The following is a 12,880-nucleotide window of genomic DNA, read 5'->3' as shown; positions in this document are numbered from 1 at the left end:
GGAGGCAGAGGCAGGCAGATTTCTGAGTTCAAGGCCAGCCTGGTCTACAGAGTGAGTTCCAGGACCGCTGGGGCTACACAGAGAAACCCTGTCTTGAAAAAAAGAGAAAAAAAAAGTCCACGTTGCTCTTTCTCCAGTCTTGAGTTCTGCTTCTGGAGGTCAAGTTGAGTGGCTCAGCCAGTTGCTGCTTCAGTTCTAGGGAATCTATGTCGACCCACACAAATGTGAATACATACACATACAGAGGAACATATGATTATAAATAAAAATAAAACTTTTTTTTTAAAGAAGGGGAGATAAGGAGGAACATTCGTATTGACACATAGATCATAATCATGACCCCCAATCCCTGACTCAACAATTGTGGCCTGAGGAAAATGGGGCAGGAGCCTGAGAGGCACAATGTGATATTTGAGTGGGAACTTTACAGATGGAGTTAGAGTGATGCAGGAGGGTGTGAGAGTCACAAACACAGGGTCAGCAAGATGGTGTATCTGATGATAGAGGTGCCTCCGCTTAGCCTAACTGAGTTCAATCTCCAGAGACCAACGTTATGGAAGGAGAGAACTTGTTCCCAAAGTTGTTTTCCTACCTCCACACCTGAACAGTAGCATATCACACACATACACTAAAAATTAAAAAAAGAAAAAAGAGTCAGAAACACAACGGTGTCGTCTAAGGAAAATAATGGTGTGAAAGCAAAGTAGTTCAGAATACAAGTTGTGTGAATGTGCAGGTAGCTCTGTGTGTGTGTGTATGTGTGTGTGGTATGTAGCAAAATAGATTAAACAACTGAGAGATGGAATAGGTCTTCTTGACATAAGAAACATGCTTGTGTACCCCTTTATTAGTCCTAACACTCAGAGACAGGCAGATCTCTGCAAGTTCGAGGCCAGCCTGGTCTACATAGTGGGTTTCAGTCCTCAAGGCCAGCCAAGGCTACATAGTAAGACCTTAGATAAAAAATAAATAAAACAGGGGGAAGGGGATAGGGGGTGTTCAGAGAGAAAACCAGGAAAGGGAATAACATTTGAAAAGTAAATAAAGAAAATACCTAATAAAAAAAGAACATAAATAAATAAAACAAACTAAAAGTAAACTGTTTATTGAGGACAAGTGCCCAGGAAGGCGGAACACAGGGATTCCAGGGGCTTCAGACGGAGTCCCGCTCTGACCTGCTTAGAGCAACTCTACTTTACTGGCTGGGGGTCTATGATGTTGATTTCATTTGACAAAAAGTTTCCACAGCTAAGCCAGGCAAGTGAGCCGAAGTAGTTAACAGCCAACAGGGCCGCCCCGCCAACAGGTTTCTTTCTGCTGTTGAGAAGCAAAAGCATGTTTGAAGAAACCCTCTGAAGGAGACTGTGGTTGTGCTTGGGGGTGGGGGTGCTGGGGTTGGGCTGAGGCTGAGGGCTGACTCTAAGGAGCTGGAACCTCTCAGCTTCAGTAGCTAGGCAGGAGAGCTGTAGGGAGGAGGGACATACACCCTTCTTGGTGGAGGAGGGTGGAATGAAAATCTAGGTTTCCCTCAGAGCTTGGCAAAGTGTGTGTGATGTCTCCCAGGTAGTCCCCCAAAGGAGAATACTAGGAGAGCCCAGGAGGCAGGAAGTGGGTAACTAGACTAACAAAGATGCCTGTGGCGGTTTGCCCACCCCAGGTGGGAGGGTGGGACTAGCCCTGGGCCTGGGCCTCCAGTGAACTTGTTGCTTGAGGGCTCAGAGTGAACTCCGTCAGAAGCTAGAGTCCTACTTTTTGGCTCCTCTGTCTAAGGCCAATGGGGGCCTCTGAGCTGACAATCTCAGGTACCTTTTGTAACTCCATTGAAGCGCTCTGGGATGTCTGATGTTGGGGGAACTGGCTTAGGGGCAGCTCCTTTCAGACCTCTCTACGTTCCTTCAGGGATCATGGGCTGTGTCTGCAGCTCAAACCCTGAAGATGACTGGATGGAGAACATTGACGTGTGTGAAAACTGCCACTATCCCATAGTCCCCCTGGACAGCAAGACCTCGGTAAGAGGAAGATGGGATTGGTTGAAGGGATGGGGGCGGGGAGATGGGATTGGTAAAGGAATGGGGGCGGGGAGATGGGATTGGTGAAGGGAAGGCATGAGGGAAAAGTTGTATATCCAGGAGAAAAAAAATAAACAGATCATAACTAAAGGCTCTGGAAATAGCAACATCCCCATCTTCCCAGGAGTTCATCACCAAAGAGATCCAGATAGAGGAAGGAACCGTCCTGAGGTCAAAAGCACACATAGTTGGTGAATTCAGAGACAAGGTCCAGCCAGGCTGGAAAAACCGAAAGAGAGGAGAGGAGAGGGAGCCAGGGTCAGATCCAGTCCTTTTTCTTTGACCCCAGCCTCGTTTCCTATCCCATCAGTTGCCCATCCGGAATGGCTCTGAAGTACGGGACCCACTGGTCACCTATGAGGGCTCCCTCCCACCAGCCTCCCCACTGCAAGGTGACTTCATGCAGCAGCCTGTGAAACATCATAAGGCCTGTGGATGCTTGGTTGTTCGTGTCCATACCCTCTCCACCTTCTCTCCATCTTGACTGCATCCTGTGCCTCTAGAATTCCACTGTTCCTGTGAGCCCCAGGCTGGTTCTTCTTGACTCTTCCTATCTTTACAGACAACCTGGTTATCGCCCTGTACAGCTATGAGCCCACCCATGATGGAGACCTGGGCTTTGAGAAGGGTGAACAACTCCGAATCCTGGAGCAGTAAGTATACCTCTAACCCACCTTGCCTGGTGTGTGTGTGTGTGTCCTTGGCCCTCCTGCACCCCTGACATAGGCTCTGGCCTCAGCTGAGGGTGTTTGGAATGAGGTAGAAAACTCCAGAGTGCTTGACCCAGAGGAGTAATGGCCCGACCTAACTGGTTACTCTGAGAGGTTTCCAGTGGGTATGCACACCATGATGATGGTCTCTGTGATGCAGGAGCGGTGAGTGGTGGAAGGCTCAGTCCCTGACCACTGGCCAAGAAGGCTTCATCCCCTTCAACTTCGTGGCGAAAGCAAACAGCCTGGAGCCTGAACCGTGAGCAGGAGACCTCCGTGGGAATGGGGGGAGGGGGGAGGCATCCAGGGATCTCAGAACAGGGCGTGGTTCGGGGAGTAGGGGATGATTGACTAGGATGGAGGAAGAATTGCACAAAGGTGGCACAGGCTTTTAATCCCAGCATTTGGGAGGGAGGGGCAGGCAGATCTTGAGTTTAAGGCCAATCTGGTCTACAGAAGGAGTTCCATCCAGGACAGCTAGGGTGAAAAAAAAAAGAAAAAAAATCGATCAACAGCTGATGGTCTTGCATCTGCCTTATATAGTTGGTTCTTCAAGAATTTGAGCCGTAAGGACGCCGAGCGGCAGCTTTTGGCGCCCGGGAACACGCATGGATCCTTCCTGATCCGAGAAAGCGAAAGCACCGCCGGTGAGAGAGGGCCTGGCGGGCGGAGCCTCGGTGTGGGCGGGGCTGTGAGGTGAGGGCGGGCGCCTCCGGGCGAGGAGGTGGGCGGGGGCGGGGAGCTGTAGGAATCGGGGGGAGGGGGCACTGTGGCCACCTGATCTATGGAAGGCAATCCGCCTCATTTTCTTTTCCCTCTTCAACTTCTCTTCTCTTCCCTCCTCCCCTCTCCAATCCTTCTTCAGGATCCTTTTCACTATCGGTCAGAGACTTCGACCAGAACCAGGGAGAAGTGGTGAAACATTACAAGATCCGTAACCTAGACAACGGTGGCTTCTACATCTCCCCTCGGATCACTTTTCCCGGACTACACGATCTGGTCCGCCATTACACCAGTGAGCTCCGGCGGAATGCGTTCACCTGTGCCCATTCTAGTAGCCTGTCTCCCCCGCCCCCGTCAGTCCTTCTTAGGGACCCTCCAAACACCTTTCATTCCCCTTCAATGAATGAGGGGTATACTACCTGACCCTGGATCCTGCAGGCTAATGTTGGATGACCCACGTCTCCCCTCCCATGCCAGTCTGTTTCCCCTGCGAGGAAAGTGGAGAGAGGTAGGGGCTGGAGGGAGCATCCAAGGTCTCTAGTGACAGTCTTACCCTTCTCCTTTGTCCACGCAGACGCCTCTGATGGACTATGCACAAAGTTGAGCCGCCCTTGCCAGACCCAGAAGCCCCAGAAACCATGGTGGGAGGACGAATGGGAAGTTCCCAGGGAGACACTGAAGTTGGTTGAGCGGCTGGGAGCTGGCCAGTTCGGGGAAGTGTGGATGGGTGAGTGTGGCCCTCAGGACTGATTGGAAAGAGGGGGTGGGGATGTGAGTGTCCTCTCACACTGGCCTGTTCAGGGCGGCTGTCTAGTCAGAATCCTGACCTCTATAACTCCTTCACCGGGACCCCATCAGGGTACTACAACGGACACACGAAGGTGGCAGTGAAGAGTCTGAAGCAAGGGAGCATGTCCCCCGATGCCTTCCTGGCTGAGGCTAACCTCATGAAGCAGCTGCAGCACCCGCGGCTAGTCCGGCTTTATGCAGTGGTCACCCAGGAGCCCATCTACATTATCACAGAATACATGGAGAACGGTGGGTGTCCTGCTGAGTCCAACCACTTGAGGGCGCTCTTGTGATTCTACTTCCTTTTTGCACCCAGGGGAGGAAAGTACTTTTTCCTCTGACCTGCCATTGAGAGCTTTTAAGGACGACCCTTTCTTGGGCCCTTAAGCTGATAGTCCCTGATCGGCAGTTTCTGTTCCTTTCTTCCAATGTCCACCTAGATCTCAGAATGCTTGACCCAAGAAATAATGTATGGTGCCTGGTGCCTGAAGAAACCAGAAAAGGGTGTGAGATACCTGGGGTTACAGTCAGTTGTGAGCCCCAGGGGATCAAACTCCGGTCCTCTAGAAGAGCAGCCAGTGCTCTCAAACGCTGAGCCCCAATATGTAGTATGTTTGTTAAGAGTCTGACTGCCTGGATAGTGTTGAGGCTTTATAATTGTATGACTTTGGGCTGATCACATCACTGCTTTCTGCTCCAAATAGATCTTTTTAATCTGTAAAATAGTGGATTTAGGGCCAGCAAGATGGCTCAGCAGGTAAAGGTGCTTGCTGACAAGTCTGACAAGAAGGAGTTCAATGTTTGGAATCCACATGAGAGAGGGAAAGAGCTGACTCTTACGAGTTGGTCTGCATATGTGTGCAATGGCACATGCTTGTGCCGCTCCCTATGAATAAATACATGTAATTAAGACATAGTAGCGCTAGTGGAAGAGCAACTTCTCCATATGGTTGCTATGGGGATGGAAGAGCAGTTCCTGTCCAGCTTTGTTTTTAAGTGGTTTAGATTGTTTGGACTGCAAAATCTGTCTGTCTTTCAGGAAGAAAAACAAACTGTACATTGGTTAATGATTCCTGGAAATAGCAAATAGGCTTTTGTTTGTTTGTTTGTTTGTTTTTTCGAGACAGGGTTTCTCTGTGTAGCCCTGGCTGTCCTGGAACTCACTCTGTAGACCAGGCTGCCCTCAAACTCAGAAATCCGCCTGCCTCTGCCTCCCAAGTGCTGGGATTAAAGGCCAAATAGGTTTTCCTATTGGTAGGGTTTTTTTTTTTTTTTTTTTCCATTTCAAGACAGGGTTTCTCTGTGTCCTCTGCTTCCCTAGCACAGGGATTGAAGGCATGCACCACCACCATGAGGCTTTTTTTTTAGAGATTTATTTATTTTATGTATGTGAATACATTGTTGCTGTCTCCAGATACAAGAGGGCATCGGATCCCATTACAGATGGTTGTGAGCCACCATGTGGTTGCTGGGAGTTGAATTCAGGACCTCTGGAAGAGCAGCCAGTGCTCTTAATCGCTGAGCCATCTCCAGCCGTCTTTTTTTCTTTACTTTAACACAGGTTTTCTCTGTGTAGCCTTCTTTGTTCTAGAACTCACTCTGTAGAACAGGCTGGCTTTGAACTCACAGAAATCTGTCTGCCTCTACCTCCTCAGGGATTAAAGCTGTGCATCACCATTCCCTGGCCTCTTTTTGTTGTTGTTGTTGTTGTTGTTTTTTGAGACAGGGTTTCTCTGTATCACCCTGGGTCTCCTGGTCCCAAACTCTAAGATCTGCCTGCCCCTGCCTCCCAAATGCTGGGATTAAAATTGTGCACCACCGTCGTTCTGCTAATTAGCTGAAGGAGTTTATGACTGCTGTTAGGAACAGTATAGGAGAGTGGTCCAGCTGGACAGGAGAAGGAAAGGAGAAACTTCTAGAAGACCAGAAATGAAGCAAAGAGACTTTGAAGGAAGAGTCTAGCTATCTGTGTGAAGAATCCAACAATAGACCAGGCAGTGGTGGCACACATCTTTAATCCCAGCACTTGGAAGGCAGAGGAAGAGGCAGGCGGATTTCTGAGTTCGAGGCCAGCCTGGTCTACAGAGTGAGTTCCAGGACAGCCAGGGCTACACAGAGAAACCCTGTCTTGAAAAACCAAAAAAAAAAAAAAAAAAAAAAAAAAAAAAAAAAAAAAAAAAAAAAAAAAAAAAAAGAATCCAACAGTAGTCTGTCATAGAGAAAGACAGGTCTATGGGAAGAAGACACAGGCGTGAAGCATGCCGGCTTCGGCTGCTGTGGAGATGGGGCTCTGCCTCAAGTGATGGCAAGATGCCTCTGGATCCTCTGCCCATTGCCCATCCTAGCCGTCCTGAAAGGGCCCTCCCATATGCTGAGCATCACTCCCTTGTACACAGCATCTCCCCTTCCACCCCAAGCACACACTCTTTTCTCAGTCCTCATTCTTTCCCTGCCATGGTCAGGCACTGCTTCCAGATCCTAGGTGGATCTGGAAGGCTCTAGGGGCTTCCCTCCTGGGCAGTTGAAGTCAACAACTCTTGCTTTTGCTCCCAGGGAGCCTAGTAGATTTTCTCAAGACTCCCTCGGGCATCAAGTTGAACGTCAACAAACTTTTGGACATGGCAGCCCAGGTAAGGAGATGGACAGGCAAAGGACTGGGTGTGGCTTCAGGTCAGTGGGGTAAAGACTGGTGACCTATTCCTGGCCTGCAGATTGCAGAGGGCATGGCATTCATCGAAGAGCAGAATTACATCCATCGTGACCTGCGGGCCGCCAACATCCTGGTGTCTGACACGCTGAGCTGCAAGATCGCAGACTTTGGCCTGGCGCGCCTCATTGAGGACAATGAGTACACAGCCCGGGAGGGTAGGTGTGGGATAGAGAGGAGGTTCATGGACTGTAGTAGAGCAAGCACACGGGTGGACTAACTTTGCTTCCCTCTAGGGGCCAAATTTCCCATCAAGTGGACAGCACCAGAAGCCATTAACTATGGCACCTTCACCATCAAGTCGGATGTGTGGTCCTTCGGGATCCTGCTGACAGAGATTGTCACTCATGGTCGAATCCCTTACCCAGGTGAGCTTTAAGAGAAGCAACTCTCCAAGTCTACAAAGGAAGGAGAGCAAATCCATACCCTCCCACTCACTTCTACCCAGGCTCAGACTCTGAAACTTCTCATTGCTTCTCTTCCATCCACTTGGGCTTGTGACTTCCAAGTCTTCTATTAGATGCTTGATTTCCTAGCTGGCTTCCGTCTCTGCCTCTGAGTCCCCACACCTCTCAAAAACTCCAGTTCTTCCTTGCTTAATTATGGCATAGGCCACCTAGTATGCCAGAAGTGGACTGTCAGAGGAGGTAAACCTTCCTCTGTGTGTGTGTGTGTGTGTGTGTGTGTGTGTGTGTGTGTGTGTGTATGTGAGTGTGCGCTTGCATGTGTTTGAGACAGGGTTTCTCTTTGGCCCTGGCTGTCCAGGAACTCACTATGTAGACCAGGCTGGTCTCAAAATTCAGAGATCCATTTGTCTCTGCCTCCAAAAAGCTGGGATTAAAAGTGTGCCCCACCACTGCCTGACCCCTGGTTTCTTTTTTCTTTTTTTGGTTTTTCAAGACAGGGTTTCTCTGTGTAGCCCCCTGCTTTCCTGGAACTCACTCTGTAGACCAGGCTGGCCTCGAACTCAGAAATCCACCTGCCTCTGCCTCCCAGGTGCTGGGATTAAAGGCGTGTGCCATCACTGCCCGGTCTTTTTTTTTTTTTTTTTTAAGATCTATTTATTTATTATATATAAGTACACTGTTGCTGTCTTCAGACACACCAGAAGAGGGCATCAGATCTTATTACAGATGGCTGTGAGCCACCATGTAGTTGCTGGGATTTGAACTCATGAACAGCATTCAGTGCCCTTAACCACTGAGCCATCTCTCCAGCCCAACCCATGGTTTCTTAAATATGAGATCAGAGGCCACACTAAGCCATTACTGGGTAACTTATGTTGCCCTCTGAGCCTCAGTTTCCCCATATGTAAAACAAGAGCATTTTGAAATGCTCTGACCTATGCGTGCATGGAGAACTGCTCTGTAAGAAACACTGGTCCTTTCCTACTGGGACTTGACAGCTACAGAGAGAAACCATGTTGGCTCCTCCTCCCCTAGGAAAGGCCCTTACCCCATATTCAAGCACAACGGGTGGGATTTTATTGAATGTTTATTTGTTAGCTGCTAGTTTTGTTTTTGGAAACAATGTCTTATGTAGCCTAGACTGGCCTCTGATTCTCTATGAATCTGAAGATGTCCCCTGAGCTCCCAATATCCCTGCTTCCGCCTCACTGGGAGGTGCTTACATTACAGGCATACGCCTATGTCCCTAGGGATCAAACCCCAGTCCTGTGCATGCAAGGTTAAGTGAGCTGCCCCTGAGCCACGCTTCTAAGCCTAGGGGTGGGATTTTTTTCTAGAAGGAATTTGATAACCTCTGTGGAAAGAAAAATGCCACAGAAAAGTGCAGGAGGTTATAGAGTTCAGAGGTCACATTGGCAGAGACTTTCTATAGGCCCAGGGTGACAGGCACTGAAATTTGATCCCAGGAATGTAAAGGCAGTTTGAATCAGGTTAGTCTACTCTCACAGTTAGAGGCTAGAAGATTTCCCAGCTCTGGGCTTGTCCTATCTCAGTCCAGTATTCATCTTCTGGCCTAGGCCCAAAAGCTAGAGATACCTAGACACTGCTCTGGCTGTGGGGCTCTCATCCCATCCTGGGCCCTGACATCATTGCCATCAAATAAGAACAATCTCAGGTACACCTTAAAAAAGAGCAGCTCCTCCTTATAAGTCAGTGAGGAGGAACGAGGACTCACTCTATGCTGGAGGAAGAAGCCAAGGAAGAGGTGGCTCAGTGAAGGTCCCACGGCTGGCATGTATGTTATTGAGTGTGTGTCGGCACTATAGGTGTGCGCCTGACATTCATTCAGCAGGAAACACTAGTGAGCTTCACCTTACTGGAGACTAGCATCAGTTTGGATTGGTAGTTCCATATTCTGAACCTCACCTGTGTTGGTCAGCATTCTATAACGGAAAACAAAAACAATCAAAGACTCCTGAGACACTCCTAGATGACCCAGAGGTTAAAAGCATGTGCTGAGCAAGCCTGATGACCTGAGTTCAATCCCCCAGTATTCATGCAAAGGTAGAAGAAGAGAACCTGCATTTATTTATTTGTTTGGTTGGTTTTTATTTTATTTTTTGATTTTTGGAGACAGGGTTTCTCTATATAGCCCTTGGCTCTCTTGGGACTCACTTTGTAGACCAGGATGTCCTTGAACTCACAGAGATCTGGTTGCTTCTGCCTCTGCCTCCTGAGTATTGGAATTAAAGGCATGGTGGCCTGGCTGAGATCCCATGCTTAAAAATTATTGTCTGAGGTGGTTGGGAGGACTGGAGAGATGGCTCACTAGCTAAGAGCACTGGCTGCTTTTCCAGAGGACCTGGGTTCAGGTCTCAGCACCCATAAAACAGATTACAGCTATCTGTAATTCCAGTTCCAAGGAATTCAGCGCCTTCTTCTGGCACACATGTGATATGTGTACATGTAAAACACACTGATATACATAGAAATAAAATTTTAAGCTGAAGATGGTGGCACACACCTTGAATCCCAGAAACATGTGAATTTCTGAGTTTGAGGCCAGCTTGATTTACAGAGTTTTAGGACAGCCAGGGATACACAGAGAAACCCTGTTTCAACCCTCCACCAAATAAAATAAAATAATTAAAAATCCTTTTTTAAAAAGTTGTTCTCTGGCCAGGCATTGGTGGCACATGCCTTTGATCCCAGCACTTGGGAACCAGAGGCAGGCAGATTTCTGAGTTCAAGGCCAGCCCAGTCTACAAGTTGAGTTCCAGGACAGCCAGAGATACACAGAGAAACCCTGTCTCTAAAAGAACAAAAGAAAAAAAAAAGTTGTTCTCTGACTTCCACTTATGTGCTTTGGCCCACACACATCATACACAAAATTAATAACAATAAAGTAAATAGAATAGGGGGCTGGAGAGATGGCTCAGAGGTTAAGAGCACTGACTGCTGTTCCGGAGATCCTGAGTTCAATTCCCAGCCACCACATGGTGACTCACAACCATCTGTAATGGGGTCTGATGCCCTCTTCTGGTGTGTCTGAAGACAGTGACAGTGTTCCCATATACATACATACATACATACATACATAAATCGTAAAAAAAGAAATCGGCTATGAAAAAATGTAGTATCAAATGTTCAGCCAAGATTTAACATTAAAAAAAAAAAGTAAATAGAATATTTTTTAAAAAGAAGGAAGTTTGTTGAGCATTATTGTACATCCTTTAATCCCAGAATTTGGGAGGCAAAGGCAGGCAAATCTTCATTTGTTTTAGGTCAGACTGGTCTACATGATGAGTTCCAGACTAGCCAAGGCTGGATAGTGAGAAACAGTCTTTTTTTTTTTCTTTTTCTTTTTTTCTTTTTTTTTTTTTAAGATTTATTCATTTAAAAAAAAGATTTATTCATTTATTTTATGTATGTGAGTACACTGTAGCTATACAGATGGTTGTTGGGAATTGAATTTTAGGACCTCTGCTTGCTCTGATCGGCCCCACTCTTTCAGTCCTTGCTCACTCCAGCCCAAAGATTTATTATTATGTGTAGCTGTCTTCAGATGCACCAGAAGAGGGCATCAGATCCCATTCCAGATGGTTGTGAGCCACCAGGTGGTTGCTGGGATTTGAACTTAGGACCTTCAGAAGAGCAGTCAGTGCTCTTACCCACTGAACCATCTCACCAGCCCTGTTTTTGTTTTCTTGAGACAGTGTTTCTCTGTGTGGCTCTGGCTGTCTGGGAACTCTGTAGACCAGGCTATTCTCAAACTCACAGAGATCCACTTGCTTCTACCTCTGAGTGCTGGAATTAAAGGTGTCCCACCGCTCCTATCTTAGACCCCATTTCTTTTTCTTCCTTCCTTCCTTTTTTTTTTTTTTAAAGATTTGTTTATTTATTATATGTAACTACATATGTAACCACATTGTAGCTATCTTCAGACACCCCAGAAGAGGACATCAGATCTCATTACGGATGGTTGTGAGCCACCATATGGTTGCTGGGATTTGAACTCAGTCGAATGCTCTTAACCACTGAGCCATCTCTCCAGCCCTAGACCCCATTTCTTAAAGGTTCTACAATCTCCCACTAATGCCATGAGTTGGGGACAGGCTTACAACACAGGGAGACATTCAACATCCAAACTATAGTCTGGGGTTTTAACTCAATGAAGGAATGCTTGTCTCATGTGTGTATGTTCCTGTGTTCAATAGTACCATAGAAAGAGATAGATAGATAGATAGATAGATAGATAGATAGATAGATAGATAGATAGATAGAGTGAGTGAGCCAGCTGTGGTGGTGCATATCTTTAATCCTAGCACTCAGGAGGCTGAGACAGGTGGATCTCTGTGAGTTTAAGGCCAGCCTGGTCTACAGAGTGAGTTCTAAGGTAGCCAGAGCTACACAGAGAAACCCTGTCTCAAAAACAAACAAACAACAAAAGAAAGAAAGGAAGGGGGCTGGTGACATGGCTCAGCGGGTAAGAGCACCGACTGTTCTTCTGAAGGTTGTGAGTTCAAATCCCAGCAACCACATGGTGGCTTACAACCACCCATAATGAAATCTGATGCCCTCTTCTGGTGTGTCTGAAGACAGCTACAGTGTACTCATTTATAATAATAATAAATAAATCTTAAAAAAAAAAGGAAGAAAGAAAGAAAAGAAAGAAGAAAAAGATGGATGGATAGATAGATAGATAGATAGATAGATAGATAGAAAGAAAGAATAGGAAAGATAAAACTCCAGTTTAGCATCAGCTTTGCTTTTAGGTTCCCAAGATCAATACCTTGATGTTCCTTTTTCCATCATCCTTCCAGGAATGACCAACCCTGAAGTCATTCAGAACCTGGAGCGAGGCTACCGAATGGTGCGACCTGACAACTGTCCGGAAGAGCTGTACCACCTCATGATGCTGTGCTGGAAGGAGCGCCCAGAGGAACGGCCCACATTTGACTACCTTCGGAGCGTCCTGGATGACTTCTTCACAGCCACAGAGGGCCAGTACCAGCCCCAGCCTTGTTAGGCCTTGCGGTCCCAAGACCCTCCCCAGCCCCTGTGCCCTGGCTGGGGCAGATGGAATTCTTGTGCCATATCCGCGTGGCCTGTGTACACATGGACTCTGACTCTGTACATGAAGCCTGTGCGTGTGCCACACATAAATGCAGTTTCTGTCTTGTACACACATCTGTAGTTATGTGGGTTCTACACATACATGTCTTATACCCATGGAACATGAGAGTCTAAGTCTTGGATACCTCCTAATTGTCTCTTCCTGGACCGTACCATTTCCTGAAACCATAGAGAGGAGGAGGCCTGTGATTGATGCGTGTCTCTGTCTGCCACTGCCTTTCTGAATCCTCCAGGAAGGCCCTCTTTGTGGGCTATCATCCAGTCTCATATCTGTGTATTCTGCCTTGGTGCCTAGCACACACCAGGAGCTCAATAAAAGTCTGTTGGATTAAGGCTGTA

At 47.4% G+C, this 12,880-nt stretch overlaps 1 protein-coding gene across 2 annotated transcripts in view; it reads left to right on the top strand.

The window, feature by feature from the left end:
- Lck (LCK proto-oncogene, Src family tyrosine kinase) overlaps nt 1-12,880 on the top strand; it is a 30,055-nt gene extending 17,175 nt beyond the window's left edge. Inside the window, exons 1-13 of one of the 2 annotated variants that reach the window (XM_031378783.1) lie at nt 1,713-1,802; nt 1,900-2,009; nt 2,380-2,461; nt 2,632-2,722; nt 2,940-3,038; nt 3,323-3,426; nt 3,645-3,794; nt 4,077-4,229; nt 4,361-4,540; nt 6,845-6,921; nt 7,003-7,156; nt 7,235-7,366; nt 12,229-12,880. In XM_031378783.1, the coding sequence (XP_031234643.1) occupies nt 1,775-1,802; nt 1,900-2,009; nt 2,380-2,461; nt 2,632-2,722; nt 2,940-3,038; nt 3,323-3,426; nt 3,645-3,794; nt 4,077-4,229; nt 4,361-4,540; nt 6,845-6,921; nt 7,003-7,156; nt 7,235-7,366; nt 12,229-12,434 (1,566 nt within the window). In that variant the 5' untranslated portion in view covers nt 1,713-1,774 and the 3' untranslated portion in view covers nt 12,435-12,880. Of the gene's footprint in view, nt 1-1,712; nt 1,803-1,899; nt 2,010-2,379; nt 2,462-2,631; nt 2,723-2,939; nt 3,039-3,322; nt 3,427-3,644; nt 3,795-4,076; nt 4,230-4,360; nt 4,541-6,844; nt 6,922-7,002; nt 7,157-7,234; nt 7,367-12,228 lie in introns of those variants that run through there. The other variant, XM_031378784.1, reaches the window with a different exon arrangement.

Source organism: Mastomys coucha, unplaced genomic scaffold (genome assembly GCF_008632895.1).
Source record: "Mastomys coucha isolate ucsf_1 unplaced genomic scaffold, UCSF_Mcou_1 pScaffold18, whole genome shotgun sequence".
Classification (NCBI taxonomy): domain Eukaryota; kingdom Metazoa; phylum Chordata; class Mammalia; order Rodentia; family Muridae; genus Mastomys; species Mastomys coucha.
The sequence above is the reverse complement of the archived record's forward strand: the minus strand, read 5'-3'. Positions and strand labels throughout refer to the sequence as shown.